General features: G+C 53.5%; 3 protein-coding genes across 4 annotated transcripts in view; 1 reads left to right on the top strand and 2 right to left on the bottom strand.

The window, feature by feature from the left end:
• Window positions 1–3,241: 3,241 nt before the first annotated feature.
• Window positions 3,242–6,288, bottom strand: LOC147526828 (uncharacterized). Of its 2 annotated transcripts, XM_086627427.1 has the most exons (6): window positions 5,559–6,282; window positions 4,719–4,853; window positions 4,206–4,267; window positions 3,675–3,938; window positions 3,633–3,635; window positions 3,242–3,286 (listed from the first exon to the last, which is right to left on the bottom strand). In XM_086627427.1, exons 1-6 carry the CDS (start codon window positions 6,280–6,282, stop codon window positions 3,242–3,244), a joined length of 1,233 nt encoding a protein of 410 aa, XP_086483553.1. The 2 variants fall into 2 exon arrangements, with proteins under 2 accessions (XP_086483553.1, XP_086483554.1); XM_086627428.1 differs by lacking the exon at window positions 3,633–3,635 and having other exon boundaries at window positions 4,719–4,856; window positions 5,559–6,288.
• A 7,050-nt stretch (window positions 6,289–13,338) lies between these two features.
• ETV7 (ETS variant transcription factor 7) lies at window positions 13,339–18,966 on the bottom strand. Its single transcript, XM_086627316.1, has 8 exons — window positions 18,938–18,966; window positions 16,842–16,959; window positions 16,403–16,567; window positions 16,004–16,111; window positions 14,914–15,105; window positions 14,460–14,602; window positions 14,100–14,200; window positions 13,339–13,460 (listed from the first exon to the last, which is right to left on the bottom strand). The coding sequence occupies exons 1-8, from the start codon at window positions 18,941–18,943 to the stop codon at window positions 13,349–13,351; spliced, it is 945 nt and encodes a 314-aa protein (XP_086483442.1). The 5' UTR covers window positions 18,944–18,966; the 3' UTR covers window positions 13,339–13,348.
• Window positions 18,967–19,655: 689 nt separating this feature from the next.
• The window catches only part of KCTD20 (potassium channel tetramerization domain containing 20), a 29,258-nt gene continuing 27,479 nt past the window's right edge, over window positions 19,656–21,434 (top strand). Inside the window, exon 1 of the mRNA XM_086627111.1 lies at window positions 19,656–19,690. The gene's annotated coding sequence lies outside the window, so the exon portion shown is untranslated. The remainder of the gene's footprint in view (window positions 19,691–21,434) is intronic.

Below are 21,434 nucleotides of genomic sequence, written 5' to 3'. Positions count from 1 at the left end.
ATCCCAAAAGCTGGTAGCTCAGACCTGCGAGGACTTCACGACATGCCCACACACCGGGCTCCCTTTGGGATCCTTTTGAGGATCTCTTTGGAATCCTCCAAGAGGAGCTGGGCTTTGGGAACACACCTTGGGGATCTGCTGGCCGAGAAGATGCACAGCCACATCACAGCATTTCCCACAAATTGCCTTGTCCTGCAATGAATTATGGGGGGGGTCTCAAAGCAGGGGGGGGGGGGATGCAAAATCTGCCCTGCGCCCTCACCCGCTGCAAACACAGAGGCCCCAGAACCCCATCCCAGGGGCCAGCATCCTCCCTGGCCCGGTGCCACGCTCCCGTGAGATGAAACCTTGTCGTCATCCTCTTAGCAACAGCAAATTTTGCGCTAATTGGCTCATTAAGTGCCGGGCTGATTTCCTAAGCCGCCCTCCCCCACCTGAGGCTCAGCGAAGCAGGATTAGGGACGATTAAAGCCTTTGGAGAAGCAGGATCCCAGAAGCAGCCTGAGATGCTTTCAGGAGAAGCCGCCTGGGCTCTCACGGAGCACGAGGGGGCAGGGGGCTGCGCGGGGTGCAGGGCTGCTTCCTGCCCGGGCAGGATCCGTGCCCAGATGGCCCGCGTCTGTGATCCCTGGGATTTTGGGGCGAGGTGACTACTTTAGCTGTTTGAAGCCGCGTCAGGGTGTTTAGGGAAGGATGAAGGTAATACCAAGAGTTGGAAACCGATCAAAAACGCAGAGCTAATAACTTGCCTTTCTTTAATACCTTCTCATTATCTTCAGTGGCCACAGGCTATCAGGGTCTCCATCTTATAATTAAGAGATTAAGACAAGATGCTCAAGTCATTCACAAGGAGGGACCTGGGCCCCAGGAACCACCAGCCCCGGCATGCTGCTCTAATGGCAGCCGTGGCTGCTCCCATCTTCGCCCCACTTTGCTGGGCTGGAGCAGCATTCCTGCTTTGGGTTGGGTTATTTGGGACCAGGAACCCATTGTACAAAGGGCTGTGAAGGTTTTGTTCCTTGTTTCCCCAGCACTGCTGCCCCGACGGGTGGGGAAATGTCCAGCAACCACGGAAGGAGGATATTTGGTTCAGCCGTGATATCGGGAAAGGCACAGGAGAAGGAAATGGGAGAGATGAGTTGTTTTTCTCACCAGTGTTTCGCCTGGCAGGCGCATCCCATGTACTGAGGGAAGACTATTGTCCTCCAGGAAGTCAGTGAGGAGACAAAACCCTCTTCTGCTCCATGCAAATCCCAGCCCACACCTGGCACCGCATGAGCTCAGATGCAAAACAAACAGGGGTGTTGCGTGGTCCTCCCCCCAGGTCCCCACCATGTCCCCACCAGCAGCTCATCCTGTCACGGTCACAGGCCCAGCACAGTCTCCCAGGTTCAGGGCAGGTGACAGGAACGTCGTGACAGTTGCAAACAGCTGAGAACAGTTTTGGTTTCTCCTGCCGTAAAAGTCTCCCAGCTCGGTTCCTGGCCAAAAGGAAACACGGCGCTGGCACTCTGCTTGCTGCTGGCATCGCCAGGCAGGACCCAGGAGTGGGATGTGATGTTTGTCATGGTCCTAATTACCCTGGGCTGCAGTAGCCAGAGCCCCTGCAAGGTGTCCCCCTCCATGGGGCTTGTCGGCAGCCGGTGATTCGACCCTCTGCGGCTCTATCGAACGTCTCCTCAAAGGCTTCGCAAACGGGGATGTTGGTCTGCACGGGGCAGGGTTGCTTCTCTCCTACCAGGGCTCTGCTTCCCCCTTTGTTTTACTTAGGGTTTTGAAAGGACTGAAAAGTTCAGATCGTCCAGGAGGAGAGGAGGTGCTGGGCAGACATGGGCTGTCAACGGTGGCCCATGGGGGAGTGTCACCCCATGTATGGCACTGACCCAGACCTGCAGGTTTGTTTGCCACTGTCATCACCTTCAGCCCACTGGATCATAGAATCATAGAGTCATGGAATGGTTTGGGTTGGAAGGAACCTCAAAGATCACCTAGTTCCAACCCCCCTGCCATGGGCAGGGACACCCTCCACTACACCAGGTTGCCCAAAGCCCCATCCAACCTGGCCTTGAACACTTCCAGGGATGGGGCAGCCACAACTTCTCTGGGCAACCTGTGCCAGTGCCTCACTACCCCCAGATGGAAGAAGTTCTTCCTTAGATCTGATCTAAATCTATCCTCTTTCAGTTTAAAGCTTGCACACTGCAAGCCCCAAAATTTTGTCCCCTTCACCCTAGGCTGGGTCCGACCCTGTCAAGGGAGATGTTTCTGCTGGTACCACCACTCTGGGTGCTGGCAATCCCCCTAGGCCCTGAGCTGCCTTAATCCATGGTCCTACTTAGGGGTCTGGGCAAAGATTATCTGGGAACATTCCCAGTGATTAGGGTTTAATCACTTTGACATTTCACATCTTCTTAGACTTCATAGGTGAGACCCTGGCAGCCGTAAATCCCCTCGGTCCTCGAGGGAGTGACAGCAAGGGCAGCTCCTGCGCCACTTGGGAACGAGCTTTACCCAGTTCTTGGTGTCAGATCAAGCTGCTTTGGCTAAGAAATCTCCTTCTGCTGGAAAGAGGATGGCAATAAATAGCATAATAGTGAAAAATAGCAGGATTGCACCATGTATCTGCTGTAGGACTCGCTTTGCGCCACTTTGCATCTGGCTTGCAAGGAGCAGCCCAAACCAGCAGACGTTATTCCGTGTATAACGGCCGTACACATCACTCATTAGACAAGCTTGGCTGTCATTTAGGGACCAATTTATTTGAGTTTTAGGGTTTTTTTTCCTGAACTGGACACTTGACTGAGCAGAAGATACAAAAATTATGTTGTACATTCACAGATACATATAGAAAAGCACGTAAAAAAAATACACATACATAGAATCATAGAATGGTTAGAGTTGGAAGGGACCTCAAAGATCATCTAGTTCCAACCCCCCTGCCACGGGCAGGGAAACATGAACACAACAAACCATGAGGTTCAACACATGCACTTGGTGAGAGCTAAAATGCAAATAACGGGGTGAAATTTGGGCTTTGTTTGATTTACAGACTCTTCGCCCCCAGCCAGGTGGGTTTTAAGCATCTAATGCTGCTGTGGCTCTCACTGTGGTTTTCCTTAGTAGATTTTAAATCCACAGCTTGGAAGAATCATCCCACATCCAAGTCGCCAACAGGGACTGTCTCCTCCATCAGTAAATCCTTGGGTTCCTAGGCACTGCAGGTCCTTCGGAGCAGCCGACGTCAGTCCGGGCTCTCGCAGTTGGCTGTGCTGAACTTTTCTCTGTTCTGCCGAGACAGAAGAAAACATCCATGAGGTCCCAGCCCACACTGAGTTGGTGCTATTGATCTTCTAGATGGGTTTAGGAAGAAATTCTCCCCAAGGAAAGCTGTGGTTACACCAGGTTGCAGTAATGCCATGTACTGCGGGGCATCTCCTGGCTGCGTCTCCGCAGGCAAAGCAAGTCCTGCTCCATGCAAGTCCGTGGGCCACACTCATGTCGGAGAAAGGCAACGGCAGCCCAAACAGTACAGGGCAAGATCCAGCACCCAGTCACCCCCCCAGTATAAGCCAGCACGACTGCTACCCACCCAGGTCTGTCGATCACCCTGAAGTTACACCACTTGCCCTAACCTGCTGCTGGAAATTCAGCCCTGGACACCTCCTCCTCCCTACCTGGAGATTTTTGCTGTAGGACAAGGGTGCAAATGAGTCTTCCAGGTAGCGGGTGCCGAAGCCCATGATCCTGTTCACTGCCTGGTTGCAGATGCCAGCCACCTTGGCAGTGAGGTGCACCGTGAAGGCAAACTGGATCTCTTGGGGGTTGATGTCAGGTCTGCTGGCCGTCATTTCCTTGCGGACGTAGGCATCGGCCAGGTTCTTGAAGGAGCTGTAGGACATGTCTCTGAAGAACATCCGTAGCCGTGGGTCTTCCTTCACCTGGTTAAGAAGCAAGTGAACACACACATTACGAGCGAATAACTCGGTGTGTCATCCTTGCGTTGACGCCTTCACCCCACGCTAGGCTTGCAGTTGAGGGAGGACAGACAGACAGCCACGATCACACCCAGACGGGGAATTAAAAAATGCCATTTCCTTGATTTTACCGAGTGTTTCCCTGCCCCGGGGAAATTGATGGTGGTGTGTTTTACAGCAGTACAGAGCTTGGCTCAAATTCCCTCAGTCCCACCACAACTCTGCTCTTACCTGCCTGTCCAGCTCATCTCCTGCGCTCTGCAGCAGGGCAACGATTCTCCTGATGGCTTCATCTGCAGAGAGAGACCTCACGTTATCTCCAGCCCTTTCTCCCAGATCCTCTAAGGGGAGAGCACTGCCCGTTTAGCCCCCCCTGAAAAATTCCCCGAGCACTGTGCATCCACCACCATCCCTGCAAAACCCATTTCAGCCTATCGCCAAGTGCCTTGTTAACCTCAGCCAGCAGAAACACCCTCCTGCCTTTGAATTTCTCTCTCCCCAAGTCAAGGCCTGATGCTGAAAATCATAGAATCGCAGAATGGTTTGGGTTGGAAGGGACCTCAAAGATCATCCAGTTCCAACCCCCTGCCATGGGCAGGGAAACCCTCCAATACACCAGGCTGGCTTCTCCCCCAAAGTCTTCATGTGACTGTTTGGGTCACGTAAGCCCCTGGGTCAGGACTGAAGAAGGGTTTGGGTCCTGTGCAGATGTGTTTTCTAGATGTGCCACCATAAAGCACTCACCGACTCCATCGGCGCCAGCTGGCCGTGGCGGCTCCCCACACCCACGTGCCCTGCTCCCCTGGCTCTCGCTGCCCTGCACGATCAGCCCAATCTCTTCCGAGACTTGTGCATAGTAACCGTCAGGCTGCTCCACATCTGCTGGAGGAAAAACAAGTATTTGGAATCGAGGATTATTTTTTGTTGGACATTGATTGAAAGGGTAGAGCTGCCACAGCGGTGTCAGCACCCACGTGGTGCTCGTGCCCACCCTGGATTAGTGCATACCGCCCATGAACGATGGGGCTGCGCCCTCTGAACCATAACTGAGCAGCCGTGACTTGCCCCAAATCCACCGAAGCTTCACAGAAATCTCCCTGCCGGCTTTTTGGCAGGGGCAGGGCTGGGGTGAGGACTGGGATGTCCCACGGGCTCTGGCTGCCATGGAGGCTGCCCGCACCCTTCCCTACAGCAAATCGAAAGCAGCTTGATGTTGGCTCCAGAGTGGCTTAAGATTTATCCTCAGGTCTCAAATGCAGGTATGAACTAAACCACCATGTCCCTTGTTTGCCAGAGGGAAAAAACCTGTGCTTGGATGGTTACTGGCTTGGGGTAACTTGCTGCACTCACAAGTTGGAGCAATGACGTGTGCTCAAAGCACGGGCAGATTGACCCTTTCCTGGGGCAGCAGGTTGAGATCGGAGTCCCCAAAACCTATCCCAAACCCCAGAAAGCACCAGGAGGCTGATGCTTAGGGTTAGGAACCAGCATTACGCCCTATCACTTTCCCAAAAGAAACCCAACGGAGGCTGTGTTGGCAGTAGGGTTGGGTTAGGGTTGAGTTAGGGGCGATGGGGATCCCACCTGGTGTGGCCGGTGCCTGGACGTGCCGCAGAGGAAGGCAGCCGGGTCGCTTGGCCCTTGCCCCAGCTGCCACCTCTCCCCGCTCCTCCTCCGTGTGCTTCTTGAAGGAGAAAACCCTCTTGAGACTGGGTCTCCTCTTCGGGGATCTGCCCAGTGGCGGGGATGTGCTCAAGTCCCCTTTGGGCCTTTTAGCTCCTTCTAAGAGCTTCTTAGAGCTGTGAGGAGCTTTGGCATCTTTCTCCTTTACTTTTTGCCCTGTGTTTTCCTTCTGGTCCTCAGGGCTTTTCTTGAAGAGGAAATTTAAGAAACTTTTGAATAACGTGTGTTGGGTTTTGCCCTGGGAAGAGTTTTTGGTGCTTTTCCTCTTGGGCTCCAGCTCCTCTTTAGGGATGTCTCCAGGAGCTCTGCTGTCATCATCCAGAGCCTCATCTAGGTCTGGTGCTTTGGGTCGCTCCTCCTGGCCCTTCTTGGGGCTGAGTTTGGCACACGAATACTTGCAGAAGTCGCTTTTCGACCGTTGCAGCCCATCTGCCTTCCTCCCTTGCCTTCTGGCTCCTTCCTGAAGAGTCTTCTTGGCCACCAGTGAGTTTTCACAGCAGCTCAGCGAGCGCCTGACGTAGATCTCTAGCACTTTCTTGGCCTCTTGCCTGTCCAGCGAGAGAATCTTGCCTGATGGTTGCCTCCCCACGTCCCACTGAGGCTTCTCCACATCCAGAGCCCGCATGTTGCTGCAGAGAAAAACATTTTCAGCTCCATGGTCAGGCTGGGCATGATGGAAATCACCCCTGTTTTGGCACCCAAGGGTGCTCTGGGTGTCTGAGACTGTTTATGTTCCCAGTAAATGATCAACCCCTTTTATAGTTGTCATCTGAGTGCTCCTTACACAGACTGCACACCCGGGGTTTTACGATGGACTATAGACACCGTCGATAAAGGAAGCGAAACCGCGGGGAGCAGGGAGACAAGCTGGGCACGCCTCAGAGGGAGAGCCTGGTTGTCGTCCAGAGGGTTTAATCCAGCAAGAGTATCATCCAGATACTGTGGTGCTGTATCTCCCTATTGCAACGCGTTCCCGTACTACGATGAAAAATTACACGCCGGGAGCACCATCCCCCCGATGAATCGCACAACCCAGATTTTTTAGTATCTCCTCTTAAAGTATTGGCTGTCAAAAAATGACATTCCCAACAAGGCTGGGTGCTTCCAGCCCTTGGGGAAGCCAAGGTCAATGTGGGTTCTTGCAAATATCCTCAGTCACTGCCCATGTTGGCTGAGCACCTTGCGATGACGCAGCCCCACTGGGAGCTCTCACCAGCGTAGTGCTGTGAACGGAGCTCGGAGCACTTGCTCCCTGCCTTTCCCATCACCCTTTTTCTCTACTTCTAAGAGCAAAATTAAACAGAAGATGCTGCTATTGAAAAAACAGAGAGATGTGCCTGTGCCTCATGCTGGCTCTACTTCCAAATCCAATTTCACCCTTCAGAGAACCAGACCCAAAACAGACTTCTTCCACCACCGAACAGCACATGGGAAGCCAACACTAAAATCCAGGACCCTAAGTCTAGATGAGCATCATCACAACGCACAAGCACCCCCACCCACCCCAACTTGGCCTTTTTTTGAATCAAGAAGGCAGTTGATTCAAGTTTCATTCATCCAAACCAACACCAAAGCCACCCAATCACCTGATAATCAATCATTCAACTAAATTTAATCACAGCAAAGCAACAACCCCCATCCTACTTCGATTGATTCCAGTACATTGGCCACGTCGTTCTTTATTTGCTCGTTTGGTAGTTACCTTGCCATCAGTATTTCTGCCCCTTTGGACATATATCAAGACAAGTCCCTCGGCCACGGGCACTATGGGTTGTCAGGCTCTCCTGGGAGGTGCCTTTTTTATACCCAGGGCAGGGGATGGGCTGAGTTAAGTCCTATTTTTAGCAGCCATTCAGGTCGGAGAGCGGCCAGTGCTTCCGCCTGGGATCCCCGCTATCACCTCCCTCGTGGCGGAAAACCAGCGGGCGTGAGTTTCGCTGGAGGAGAAAACAATTTCCTTATGACAAACAGCAGCCAAACAGCATAAATATCACCTGTCACCCGGGGTGAGCGCTGGCCTTTGAAACCAGCTACCTAAGCCAGCTGTTCGGCGTTTGGTTTTGGTTTTGGTGGTTGGTTTTTTTCATGGGTGCGATGCCACGTATGGGCTTTTCTGGGTTGTTTTTGTAAGGAGAAGTCATAACTTTCTCAGATAAATGGGGTTTCAATGCAGCATCGTATCCCAGAAGCTTCCAGGAAAGTGGATGTTGTGGCTGCTGTGGGACTGCAGATGCACTGGGGCACGGTGCTATGGGGCTGTTGCCTAACCCTGTGCTCGGCTGGGCTGAAACATCTTTGAAACCCACCCTGGGGTCCTTCAGACAGCCTGTGCACCCACCCTAAAACATGAAGCTCAACATGAGCCGGCACCGTGCACTGGCAGCCCAGAAAGCCAACCATGTCCTGGGCTGCATCCAGAGCAGTGTGGGCAGCAGGTCAAGGGAGGGGATTCTGCCCCTCTGCTCTGCTCTCCTGAGACCCCCCACCTGGAATACTGTGTTCAGCTCTGGAGTCCCCAACACAAGGATATGGAGCTGCTGGAGTGGGTCCAGAGGAGGCCATGAAGATGATGCGAGGGCTGGAGCACCTCTGCTCTGGAGACAGGCTGAGAGAGTTGGGGCTGTTCAGCCTGGAGAAGAGAAGGCTCTGGGGAGACCTTCCAGCACCTTCCAGTACCTAAAGGGGCTACAGGAAAGCTGGAGAGGGGCTTTTTACAAGGGCATGTAGTGATAGGACAAGGGACAATGGCTTTAAACTGAAAGAGGGGAGATTTAGATTAGATCTAAGGAAGAAATATTTCACTCAGAGGGTGCTGAGGCACTGGCACAGGTTGCCCACAGAAGCTGTGGCTGCCCCATCCCTGGCAGTGTTCCAGGCCAGCTTGAATGGGGCTTTGGGCAACCTGGTGTAGTGGAGGGTGTCCCTGCCCATGGCAGGGGGGTTGGAACTGGATGATCTTTGAGGTCCCTTCCAACCCAAACCATTTCTATGAAACAGCACCGGCTTCGTGACCCAAATCCTTTGCACCCACATGGCTCCCATGCAGCCTTGCCGGAGGGCGAAGCGTCTCCCATGGCCAAACACGCAAGACACAGATCTGCACATCCCAACCTCTACAACCTGCCCCTGGGCCAAACAAATCCTCAGCCTTTCTTCTTACACCAGAGATCCATTTGGCCCCACAGCCATCCCTCTGCCCGCCTATGCCCGCTGCACCCTCCCACGGGCTGCCACCGGCCATCCTCATTGCTACTTTGCCATCTGATGGCAATATTTCGCACTGCACCTTGCAGGATGTGGATGTGGATGCATCTGCTCCAAGGTGGCTGCCAGCTTTGGAAAACCCCTCGGCAAGGTTTCCACCCGAGCAGTGCTGCGTTTTCTCTAGTTTTCAAGTGGGATGATGTGCTGCCCAGGTCCCTCCCAGATAAAAATGGTCTTTTCCAGGTAATGGGCTCAGCTGGCAATTGAACCAGTCCAGGATTCTTTTCTTTCTGTTTCTACAAACTTTCTGTGCCATGATTTCCTATAATTGGGAGAGATCCAGTCCATTTCCCTCCGTGTCTCCTGAGCCCACACTGATGAATCAGAGTCTGGTATTGATTAGGAATTACCTGGCTTTGTTTTTCAGCATCCTCATCTACTTCTGATAAATAATTAAACCATCTATCAGGAGCTTCACGCTTCTAACTAGCACGTGACCACGTCCTTTCATAAGCAGGTCGATTCCAGTGGATGAGAAGGAGTTTCACGATCAATTTGGCTTGTTTTTCATTCTGTAACATCCATATAACAAAACCCCACATCTATTCTGGTGATGGGGCACAGTTTGGCCATCTCCAGTTTGCAGATCTTACTACTGGAGATCATCCAAGACTGAGTCCGAACGCCATCCCTGCTCATGGAGAACTTCTTATGATTAAACTGGGAATCAGTGTTGACTTATGGCCTCTTGCAGGCTTTTCTTCTTTGCAGGAGCATTTCTGGACACTGCCTGAAGATGGGATACCCAAAGTGACTCCAGGAAAAATCTTGACTTAATTGTGATTTTGGATCCAGACCTTTTGTCAAGTTCAGGTCCTTTCTGGGATGTGAGACATGCTAAAACCTAACGGGAGAGAGGCATAAGAAAAAGATGTTTGCAAGAGATCTGAGACAAACCAAAAGCCCATCGCTGGAGTTAGGGGAAGAGATCTGGATCCCAGTTTGTCCGCTTTTCTCACCAATACCAATAGAGAATGAGGAAGCTGGCTGGAAACGCAGTCACGTGGAGGGAGCACGCAACGCTGAGGCTGGTATCTTCAGGCCAGAGACGTTGGAAGGAAAAGCAGAACTGAAAGCACAGGGACACAGCAGGGGATAATTGGCCTATTTACAGGAACTCGCTCCAGAAGATGAAAAAAAACCAGGGAGAGGTATTCCTCACACGGAGCTGTGAGGTATACAGAGTTATAACAGGCTTAGGAGAAGGCAGGAGTCAATACACCCAAATTTATTTGGAATGAGACAGACAGGCTACAGCCTGGGAGTCTGAGGTTGGACATCAGGAAAAGCCTTCTCTGCAGGAGGGTGGGAAAACCTCAAATGGATGTCTGGAGAGGTGGGGGATCACCATCCTTGGAAGTCTTGGAGATTTGGCTAGCCAAAGCCACAGCCAATGCAACTGGCTGTTGGAGGCAGTTGTCTTTTAAGTGGATGACAAAGGCCCCTGTGAGCCAACATCCACCACTTGGGCACAAAATATCTGCAGTTTCAGATCTGAACCATGATGGGGATGTTGAGGGCAACCACTGCTCCCCGCACCGGCCAAGGTTCGGACAGACGGCACAGTCAACACACGGCACCTGTGTGGCCTCAACTGAAACTTCTCAGCCCATTCATATGGTGCTTCTGATCCAAGGTGGTGGTGGGCACCAGCCCTCAAAGCAAATCCTCTTCTCCTCCAGCCCTGGGACTGATTTTAGTCGCTTCCCTCAGCAGACGAGCAGCACGAGGCAGCAGCGGGCACGCACGGGCGTTTGCCGTTGTGCAACACCCTGCCCTGACCACCACCAGCACTGGTGCTGCTGAAGCAACAACGGTGACCTCCGGGGAACGAAGAACCTGCAAACCTTCAGGAAAGCCCACGAGGGGCACCAGCCCGCGTGCCACCTCCCCTGGACTTCAGCCATGGCCAAAGTCACCGACGGCTGTGTGTTGACCCACCCATGCCAAACACCCCAGCACAAGCAGCGGTTACTCAGCTGTTTACCAAAAGGGCTGGGTCCCCGTTCCAGGAACACAGAGGTTTGCAGCCCTCCTGCCTCAGTTTACCGCATGGAAAAGAGCCACATTGGCCCAGGAAGGACACGAGCACTTCCTGGGAGCATGCAAAGAGCTCGTCATCACAGCTTATCCTTGTAAAGGTGCCCTTTGATTTTTGACCCTCTGAGATCGCTCCAGAGCTGCGGTGACACAGCACGGCACAAGGAGGGTTGAGTGGTTTTGGCAGCTTCCCAACAAGGAGAGGAAATTCCCGTCCAAGTCCAACAGAATCCTTGGTCATCACACGAAAAGCAGGTGAAGAGAGGGCATCTCACACGCTCCCTGCAAGCACGGCACAAGCACCAGGGTCATCAAGGGTCATCAACGGTCACCTGCTCCTACAAAACAAACCACGCAGGCTGGAGAAGCGGTGGGATGCTCAGGAGTCATCGGGGGGGATGTCCTGCTAGGAGAAGGTCAGGAAAAACGCATCCATGGGTGTGTATCCCACGAGTGACACAGGGCCAGGATGGGCCAGTTGCCAGGGAAGGAGGTCTGCTTGCCCACCAAAACTGTCCCTCAGGGCTGGGCAGGACTTACACTATTTTCTGGTTTTCACCCCAAGATCTGGCTTTAGTGTTCTCTGGGACAAAAATCACCCTTTGTGTAAGGAAGGATGAGGTCTGGATGCTTCACTACACTTTTCCAGCATTGTGCATCCCTAGGCTGCAGCTTGGCTGGGTGTTGGGTAATCTCCATCCCCTTCTCCTAGCAGACACTTTGGCCTCCCTTCCTCATGAGGACCTCCCAAAGGTTGTGATGCTATGCTCATTTACCCCACCAGAGCACCAGAGCTTCTCGTTTCCTTCTCCTCCATCCCTTGACTTGTCAAGGACTTGTGTTTTGCCAACAAGCTGGTGATCTTTTTCCAAAGTGAAATTTCTCAGCCAGTGTTTCCAGAAATGTCACACTGTTGACATTTTGTCAACCAGCCACCACGTGTTCTGCCACCATCCCTTGCTGAGTGCAGCCCACCAGCATCTTCAGGGCCCAGTTCACGGGTATAAAGTCATTTTGGAGGAGCAATGCCAGTTACAGAGAGAGGGACTGTGGTTTCAGGTTGGCAACAACCAGTTTTGGTGGAAACCTCAGTCACCAAACCTTGCCAAAGTTTTTCACAAGACTGACAGCTCCCAGATCCGTTCCCAGCATCGCTGCCCCAAAAGCAGTGCCGATGTAGCTCTGAGACGGCAGCTCGGGCTTGGGAAAGGGTCCAGAGCAAAGATATGAGGCAACAGGAGAATTCCTGCAGTGGTGGAAGGTTGGAAGGAACTCACTTTTTCCTACCAGCCATGAAACACGATGCTGCAGCACAACCTGCACCTGTGCTTGTCCACGTAGCTACAAAACATCGTGTGTTTGCTGCGTTCACCCGTCTGCTGAGCAGCTCGGACTGTTGAGCTTTGGTTTCGGGGCTGCTGAGCTCGGGGACAAGATCTGGGTGCCCACATGAGCTGGTTTTACATGAGGAAGGCTTGGATTTCCCAGTTTCAGACTTTCAACCAGCAAGAAGTGGGGTTTTCAAGTGTACACGGTCGCAGGATTTTATTTCCTCAATGAAAAGCCATCTGAAAACATTAGTGGATATTTTTGGATTTAAAAACCACACACACAGACACGTTATTCCTTCCGGGTCACTAATAGCACCCGGGGTCGCAGGTATTCCCGCCTGGGACTCCGAGTGAATAACCACGTGCCCAACAAGTGAGCTCATACTCATTACTGGCTTCGTTTCTTCCCACATTTAGTCAGCTAATTACGCAAAGCAGTACATGGCGGGAAAGGACTTCAAACGAGACTCAGCTTAGGGCATCTTCCAGCCAAGCTGGATCCTGGCAGATATTTCAGGACATTCCCCCCCTTGATGATGGGAGCAACCCCCCAGGAGACAGTGAGATGCCAGGGTGTCTGCGACGCGAGCCTGTTCTCGACTGGGGAACGGTTCGGATCCAGAGTGGCGTGGCCACGCTCAGGGCTGCTGCTCTCTGCAAAAGCCCTTGGGGAGATGTTTGACCCGGGGCACGTGCCCCGGTGCTGCCTGCTTGGCACACCCTGCTGTAAAATGGAACGGTCTTTACCAGCAAGTCTGAAAGTTGAAGAGAAGCGTTCAAACTTCACAGAGCAAAACCATCACATTCCCTCCCAGAGGGCAGAAGAGAAGCGAGCAGAAGACCAGCCCACACGTTCACTTGTGCTTTCGGGGCTGGGGGACAGTTTCTGGGTGTGTTTTGCTAATGAAGCCCCAGAGATGTCACAGCTTCGGCTCAAGGCAGGTTTTGAAATTCAAGATCAGCCCTGTGGCCTTCTGTCTAGGAGATGCAAGAGACGCCAGCACTTCCCAGCGGAGCACAAATCTGTCTGCGATGCCCTGCACCTTCAAAGATTCCTTACGGTGAAACTTCCAGCGGGTCTTCTTTCAAATCTTCATGGTCCTCGTTCTCCAGCTGCTCCAGTTTGCTGGATTTCTCATGGATGATCTCCCCAGGAGTTTTCAAAAACCTGCAATACATTTTTAAACAGCTTTAAGGGCATGGCCAAACCCAGCCCCAAACCAGGCTGTAAATGCTGGAGCCCTTGCCCTCATCAGCTGAGCTCTGGAGCTCACCAGAGGATATCTGCCATCTCTGGGCTTTGCTGAGGATCCCAGTTCTTACTTTGCACCCAGGATGCACCAAGCCTGGTGTTACAAAGCTCAGCACTTGTCATCCCAGAGCTGGTATTTTAAGTCCAAACTAGCCCCGGGGAAGCAGCCAGCACTGAAAACAGGAGGCTCCTGACTTACTTCCACCCTGTCCTCTGGAGGTGGACACCAGACCTGGTGTCACTGGGGAACAGGAGGGATCTGTCCAGCTTGGGTGGGCTCAGGGGCATCTCCTCCAGCACCAGCTGGATGGATGCCGGCCCTGGGGCAGGCTGCTGACCCACAGCCCTAGAAAATGCATCTGATGGGACCCAGAGCCTGGGTGTCCCAGCTCCCAGCTTGCAGGAGGAGCCTGGACACAAACCCACTGGGGTCTTGCATTTGCAGGGGAGGATCTTGCTGGATAAAGCAGCTGCCAACGTCTGGAGCTCATCGCCTTCTTGTGCCCCATCTGCACTGCCCCAGGCAGCTCATTTCTCTGATCTGCTTCATCTCACCTGAACAACAGCTTCTGCCCTGGCTCCTTTTTGATGATGTTGAGTTTGTAGTAATGTCTGAGCGCTCGTGACATCTTCTCGTATGTCATGTTCATCCGGTTCTGGAAGGAGAAAAGAAACAGAGGGGGAGGACATTGAATAAAAGCAAGCACCAACACCTGGTTTGGGTCTGTCTGCAGCAGGACCACATGTGGGACATTCGAGGTGGTTCTTGGGCATTGCAGGCTGCAGCGTGGGTCTGTAAGCAAGACTTGCTTCTGGGTCCACATCCATCATGGTTTGCTTTTCAGGCGAGGAGAAAGCCATGAAGGCAACATGCAGAAGCCCAGGAAGGACAAATTTGTTCTCAGCTGCATTTACCTTGTGGTTGCCCCAGAGCTGGGCAAGTCCGTTCGGGTTAACGACCCGGAAGACTTTGGCTTCCTTGTCTTCCCACTTGATGTAGGGCTCGTAGCGGCTGTCGGAAAGGAGCTGGTACACATAATCCCACAGCAACCTGCAGTCTGAGCGTCAGGGGAGAATAAACAGTCACAGAGCTCCCACTAAGGCACCCACGCCCCAGCGAGGGTCGGTCAGCAACAGCGCTGCACATGTCAGCAGTGATAATAAAGATAAGAAGAACCCAGAGCTCGTGCTCAGCACTTTGATTGCTAGACCTCAAAACTCTAGCGGGAAGTACAATCTTTCAAGTGGGGAAACTGAGACAGGGATGCACGCACTGATCCGTGGAATACATTGAAGGGGAACAGATGGGCAGACAGGGCCAAGAACAATCTCATTTCCCCAAGGAATCAGGATGTAAATTCCTATTTACCTGCAATTTTCCCATCCACTGGGGCCAACGGGGCTGTAGGAAAAGAGCAGATGGCATCTGCCCTGCAGCTGCCCTCCAAGCTGTGATGGGAGAGGTTCAGGGGCACCGTGTGGCTGCAGGACACAGGCTGTTCTGCACAACCCAGGCAGGAGGAAACAGCAACTGGGGCAGCCTTGGCACTACAGTCTGCTCCTGAAAAACAAAAAACAAACCCTACGGTGCAATACATCAAGTCCCAGGAGATCCTCCAAAGCCCTGACACAGGTGGGGAGGGACCACCCAGGTTGGTTATCAGCCTAGCACCAGCCCAGGCAGAGAAAGCAGGTGCTGAGGACAACCCAGGCAGGAGCAGCAGAAGGTCCAAGGGAACTAGAGGAGATGCCAAGTAGCATCAGATGCAGAAGAGCTAGAATAGGAGAATGTACCAGAGTATAGACACTCTCTTGTAAACCATTATGGGGGCTTAAGGTGTTCATCACCTAAGCAAGTAAAAGAGATCAGGAAAGCACACCCAGATCCACCTCAATGCAAAGCCAACCACCAATACAAACCTATCCCCACACTAATTCCTACCTAGGCCCCACAAAGAGCACTAATGAGCCTCACTGGCCCTGACCAGCTTCACCTGGCGCCTTTCCCCACCCATTGCCCCAGGAGCTCTATTTAACTCAGTCCTGACCCCAAATCCTTTCTAAGCTATGCTACAGGAGGACTGGTCTGCAGTCATGGCCATGCCTCTACCTGGCTATTAACCCCTGCCCTGATCCAGATCTCAACTTGCAGGTAGACTTCTTAGTAAAGCCATAGCCTTGCTTGGCTACCATGGACCCACCTGGTGATCCCTAGACCTGATTCTGACCAGACCTGCTTCATCACCACAAGCTTCTTTGATGAACCTGGACTTTGTTGCACTTGGCTGCTGTCTCCAGGACTGTCCTGCTTGCCTGGCTGAGGTACTGTGGGATGGGTTCAGCTGGCTGAGGTACTGTGGGATGGGTTCAGCTGGCTGAGCTTCAAGCCCCAGATGTGCGCAACCCACTGTAGCTGAGGGTGGGACAGCTTGATGGACAGCTGCCATCCTCCATCATACCTTCCTCTATGCTGCTGGCCTCCCTGAAGGGTGAGTTCAGCAGAGGGCTGCACACCAGAGCTCTTCTTTGAGTCTTAATGTATTGAAGTATTTCATATAACACATCACCTATAAGGAATAAAAGTCTGCTCAGATGGTTTTTTACTACAGTAGAGATTCTCTCCATTGATGTTGTTGCTTATATTTCTGTGCTACAGAGTAAGAGGTTATTCCCCATCCCAAAGCATTTGCAGTCCAGACGGACTAAAGGAAGAAAGAAACTCATCCTTGTCTCCAGGACCCAACTGGCCAGGTAGGGCTAAAGCCTGGTCTGCTGGGACCCATCCAGCCCCTCTCAGCAGACCACAGCTTGTGCTGTACCTGGATGGTCCTCAGAAACACCCTTGCACTTGGTCTAACCTGAGCTCGGAGCTCGGTGTCTGAAGTCATCCTTGGTGAGGATGCACAGGGCTTTGCCGTTCATTTCAAACTTGCTTTTGTCCGTTTGCCGAAGGGAATACTCTTTCTCAGCCCATCTGAGCCAGTGGATCACGTCGTCCTTGCTCCACAGCGAGGGCTGGATTCCTGAAACCAGGGGCAGCCTCTGAAACAACTCAGTCTCCATCTTCAAAACTGCTGAGGGGCAGGGTGGGACTCTGGTCTTCTCTGTCACCAAACCAAACTTTCCCTCTATATTAAGTACTCACAGGTTGGAACACCCCAAAGAGAAAATGAACCCTGAGGACTGGTCAGTCTTGGCCCCCTTGAGAGCAGGGAATGGTCCTTGGGTGGGACACCATGACCATACCCACCATGTCCCACCCTTTAGGCGGTGTTGACCTGCTCAACAGCTACTCACTCAGCCTGCCTGGAAGCTTGAAGATCTCCTCCTCGCCGATGGATGTGTGTCTGGCCTGGGACAGAGCTGGTAACGAAGCTGTGACCATGGGGCTGGAAGAGCTGACTGCCACTTTACCCTGGGGAAATGAGATCAAATGCATCAGTGGGGGGAAATTCCCAGCTCTGGTCCTGCCTTTGCCTTGGAGAAGCCTCCACCGCAGTAAACACTGCTTAAACAGTTTCTAACTGGTTTTTCATGATGTGCTGCTGTCTGAGGCTCTTCCACACTGACTCTAGGTCCTTCACCAGCCCCAGGATGAATCTCTGGTTGCCCAGAACAGTGTTAGTAGCCAGAGATTCCCTTCTCTTTCTCCAGCTCTGCTCTTTAGCAGAGGCACCTGCCCTCATCCAGGCTCTAGATGAGGTTTAGCCATCCCCACTGCCCCACGGCTGCAGGGGAGTAGAAGATGGAGCTAAGATTGCAGAGTCTGCAGTGCCCGTGCTGGCTCCTGCTTCCTACAGGATCCTCAAATGCTTGTCAGATGTCCAGGGTTTTAGGATAGTACTTCAGTTCTTTAAAGTTGTGAAAATACAGCCGGCAATAGAGCTTAGATTTTTGTCTTAAAAACACTGTATGAAGAGATCTCTAACTTTTTGCCTAGTGATTGTTTGGACACAAGTAGAAATAACCATGCCAGGGTTTAGAGAGATGTCCTCTCATCTTGCTCTCCTGCCATTCAGTCCCAGCCCCTCAAGATCTACTCCTCCGTCTCAGTTGCTTGTTAAGGACCCTCTCCAGCCTCCCCCATGGGTGAGATGGTCAGTGCTGGGAGGAGAGGCAGCCCCAGCACCTCTGCCAGGCTGGGGGTGGGGGGTCAGCATCGCCCCTGCTCTGCCTCTGGGCCTTCACCCAGAGCGTGAGCCAGAAGTGAGCTCAGCTCCTGCTTTCAGCCCCATCCAGATCTTGAAACATTACTGGCAGCCAAGCAGATAATGATTCCCCTTAAGACTCTATTATGGTGAATTCCAGCAATTTCTCAGCTTCATTCTCTGGAAAATTAAATATTTTGCCTCCAAATAGTATTTTCCAAAGCGGTTGCCAGCTCTGGGTGCTTCCATACACCATTGGGCAGATATTTGGAAGGGGTTAGAGCAGCCAGTGTTTCTTGACTGCATGGGGGGGTTGAGGAGCTGAGCCCCCCAGAAAATCAGGAGTGGAGAAAATCACAGTGTATACAGCCCCAGCAGATGGTGGTTGGCCACGTCTTAAATGCAAAGCTGGCATCTCCAAAAACTGGGAGCACAGGAGACAGGAGCAAAGTGCTCCATCCCTCCCCAGGAAAATGCTTCCCTGTGATCCAAGGAAGTTACAGTGGGAGAAAGGCAGCAGTTTGGTGATGAGTGGTGGGGTTTTCCTCACCAGGAGGATGAGTGTTACCGATTTGTCTGCTACTGGTGTTTAATGGTCGCTGGCTGTCCCAGGGCTGTTGGTTTTAGCAAAACAAGCAGCTGTGTGGCATTGTGAGAGAGAAAACCAGAGAAACTCCAGTATAAATTCTGAACAGGCTTGAGAGCAACGCAAACTGCGTTTCGGATTCATTCTAAGCAATAAGCTACAGGAAAAATAAAAGTGAAAGAAGTTAGTGGTGTATTTTGTTTAGAACTCCTCTAAAAGGTGTTTTACATTTCTCCCATTGGTGTGACTCTCTCTTACAACGAGATTTACAGTAAAACCAGACCAAACGTGTGATATTTTTCTTGCTCCTGAAGATTTCTAGGGCATAGGCGACGCACTCTTAATTTTTATTACTTTGTACGGATTTTATGCTCTTGCTTTTTTTTTTTTTTCCCCACTCAGCTGATTTTACATGTTTCTGCGATGGCGATTCCTTGCTTCCAAAGGAAATATTGTCCTTGGAGGGGTTTGAGTGGGAAAGGGGGGTGAAAACGAACCCCAAGATGTGCGAGCGCAGCTTTCAGCTCAGTCCCGCACCGGGGGGACGGATCCCCCCGGCTGCCCCGCGCTCCGTTAAAAGGCATCAATTCTCAGCCCCTAACTGGGGAGTGGGAAACCGGGGGCGGGATGGGACGGGGCTGGGGGCGGGCGGCTCTTACCTGCATCCCCGGTGGCGGTGCGTGGCCGCTCGGCGCTGCCCCCGTGCCCGGCGCGGGCGGGTCCCGTCCCTGCGGCCGCTGCGGCTTCGGCGCGATCCTTCCGGGAAACGAAATCGAAACGAGCCGGAGCTCCGGGACGCAGGAGAGCAGCGGGGGGCAGCGCCCGGGGCCGTGTCCCGCCGTGCCCTCCCCCGGGCCGTGGCCCCGCTTCCCCCCGGCACGGCCGCCGCCTCCGGCCGGGGGATAGGGACCGCGCCGGTGGCGCCAGCCGGCCCGGGGGTCCCTGTCATCGCGGGGGTCTTGTTCTCCGCCACGGCGGCGGACGCGCTGCCGGAGGACAGAGGGGTCCCGGGACACACCGGAGGGAGGAAGGGCAGCTCGAATATTTGCTTTTCAACCTTTTCCTCACCGGGCACGGCCGGGACGGGACAACTCAGCTGCGGGAGGGGCCCGGAGAACGCGGGGGGCAGGGGAGGATGCGCACCGCCCCGGGAGCACCGGGAGACGCGCGGCGAAGCACGCGCACCCGTGGGAACGCGCACCCGTGGGCACGCGCACCCGTAGCCGCGCGCACCCGTAGCCCCGCCCCCGTAGCCCCGCCCCCACCCCCTCCCACGCCCTCTATTCCCTCGCTCCCCATTGGCCAGCCCGCCCTGAGCGCGGGGCCAATCGGGTAGCGGCGGGGGCGGGGCGGGGCTTAGCCGCAGGTTCCCGCCCTCCGCCCGCCTGAGGGAGCGGCTCCGGCGGGACGCGGTGAGTGAGGCCTAAAGCGGGGGGGGGGGGGACCGGCCGCCCTCCCGTGCCCTCCGTGGGGCCGGCCACGGCCTGTGGGGCCTTTCCCGGCCCTCCGCGGGGCTTGGGGGGGGTCTGTGGGGGCCCTCTAAAGCCGTAGGGGGCGTTAGGGGCCTTCCCGGGCCTCTCCGCTTTGAAGGCGGCTGCTGGGCCTGGGGGCGCCCGTCGTACGCGGGGTGCTGAGGGGAAAGGGGTGCTCAGGGTTCGGGGGGGCCTTTCGTGTACCCCGTGGGCGTCGAGGAGGATGTGTGTGAGGCCGAGGGGATGTCTGCGGGGTCGCAGTGGGCTCCTTTGTTCGCTGTGGGCTTTGGAGGGGCCTGTGGGGCCGGGGGCTGCCCTTCCTCCGGGGGTGTTCTTCCTCTGAGGGGACTCCTCCGTGCGCACTGACGGTGGGCCGTCTGCAGGGCTGGGGATACCTGCCCTGGCCCCATGTTCCCGTGGAGAGGAGGCCTTGGAGGCCTGTCCTGCGCTCTGTCCGCGTTCGGCAGGGGGCTGGAACTGCTCTCCCTGGGGTTGGTGCTGCGTCCCTGCATCTCCGACATGTTACCCCTTTCCCTCTACTGTGTCGGAGGCCTCCGGGCCTGGGCTGTGCCCAGTGCCCTTTGGTGAGGCTGCTACTCGTGGCCACCACCCCCGGAGCAGGAAACATCCTCCTCTCAGGGTGCTGGTTGGTAACGCTGCCCTCCTGCACGTGTTCTGGGGTTGTAGGATGGTGTGTTATTATTCTTTTATGGGTGTTTTTAGGCTTGAGTCTACCTTCCCTTTCGTCCCTCCTTTCTGGTCTCGCTGTGCTTTGAAAAGGAGCAGCAGTTTCTGAGGGTTTTTTCCCTAAACGGGTGCATTAGGTGAGACCTCAGCCTGCCTCTGCTCTGCACCTTTTTGTGTTGTGACTTTCCCCGTCTCTGATCCTCCTCTTTCTGTTCTGCCTTCTCGGTGACCTGAGGCTTTTCAGGGAAGGGGTAGTAATAATGGTAACAATCTTGGGCATAAACCTGGGAGGCTGAGAACACACCTCTGTAGGGAGGGTACTTTGCCAGGGTCGCTGCAACCCTAAATCCTGTTATAGCAGTAGGTTAGGGCTTTAAAGCAGAAAATTCACCTGTGCTCTCTGTGCCTGCCTTATCCTCGCCACAGAGTCGCAATCCCTCCTGCCGGCGTTAGCAGCCATCACGAGCTGTTAATCGGCAGGAGATTGAGTCTGGGAATCCCTGGAGAGACACAGCTTTCCCTTCTGAGGTGTGTCTTTGTTTACCCCAGTGCTGGGACTGTGAGTCTGCACTGCTGACAGCCACCTGGATTTAAGGGTTACAAACACTTCTGCCTGGGTTCATAGAAGCATTTTCAGTGTTGTAAGCAGGAAAACTGGGAATTACTGGGCTCAAAAACTGTGGGTTAGTCTGTAAGCAAAGCTTCTTGTAAAGAGTTAGTCATTATTCTTCAGACTGGATTTACGTATGGCTTTATTACCGTGGAGCAATTTTGTTTAGGGAAACAGTTAGCTTTTACTAAAATAAATAGACTGATACTGTTTACAACCTGTATATACTTATGTCACTGGAAAAAAAAAAAAGCCCTTTTGCAAAGCAGCCTGGACAACGGTTGTTTATACTGGTGCAGTTGTCTTTATTTTCTATAATAACATCCACATTAGAGAGTCTTCTGTAATCTGATTTTATGATTGAAATGGAGCAGTTTATGTAGACAA

The sequence above is a fragment of the Tauraco erythrolophus genome, chromosome 27 (genome assembly GCF_009769465.1).
Source record: "Tauraco erythrolophus isolate bTauEry1 chromosome 27, bTauEry1.pri, whole genome shotgun sequence".
NCBI lineage: Eukaryota > Metazoa > Chordata > Aves > Musophagiformes > Musophagidae > Tauraco > Tauraco erythrolophus.
The sequence above is the reverse complement of the archived record's forward strand: the minus strand, read 5'-3'. Positions and strand labels throughout refer to the sequence as shown.

Coding starts and splice junctions, on each gene's coding strand:
- LOC147526828 (XM_086627428.1), bottom strand. CDS start 6,282: ATGCGGGCTCTGGATGTGGAGAAGCCTCAGTGGGACGTGGGGAGGCAA. Junction 4,268..4,718: donor AGCTGGCGCCGATGGAGTCG/GTGAGTGCTTTA, acceptor CTCTCTCTGCAG/ATGAAGCCATCAGGAGAATC. Junction 3,287..3,674: donor CCTACAGCAAAAATCTCCAG/GTAGGGAGGAGG, acceptor CTGTCTCGGCAG/AACAGAGAAAAGTTCAGCAC.
- ETV7 (XM_086627316.1), bottom strand. Junction 16,112..16,402: donor ACACCGAGCTCCGAGCTCAG/GTTAGACCAAGT, acceptor TATTCCTTATAG/GTGATGTGTTATATGAAATA. Junction 13,461..14,099: donor GGGCAGAAGCTGTTGTTCAG/GTGAGATGAAGC, acceptor AATGTATTGCAG/GTTTTTGAAAACTCCTGGGG.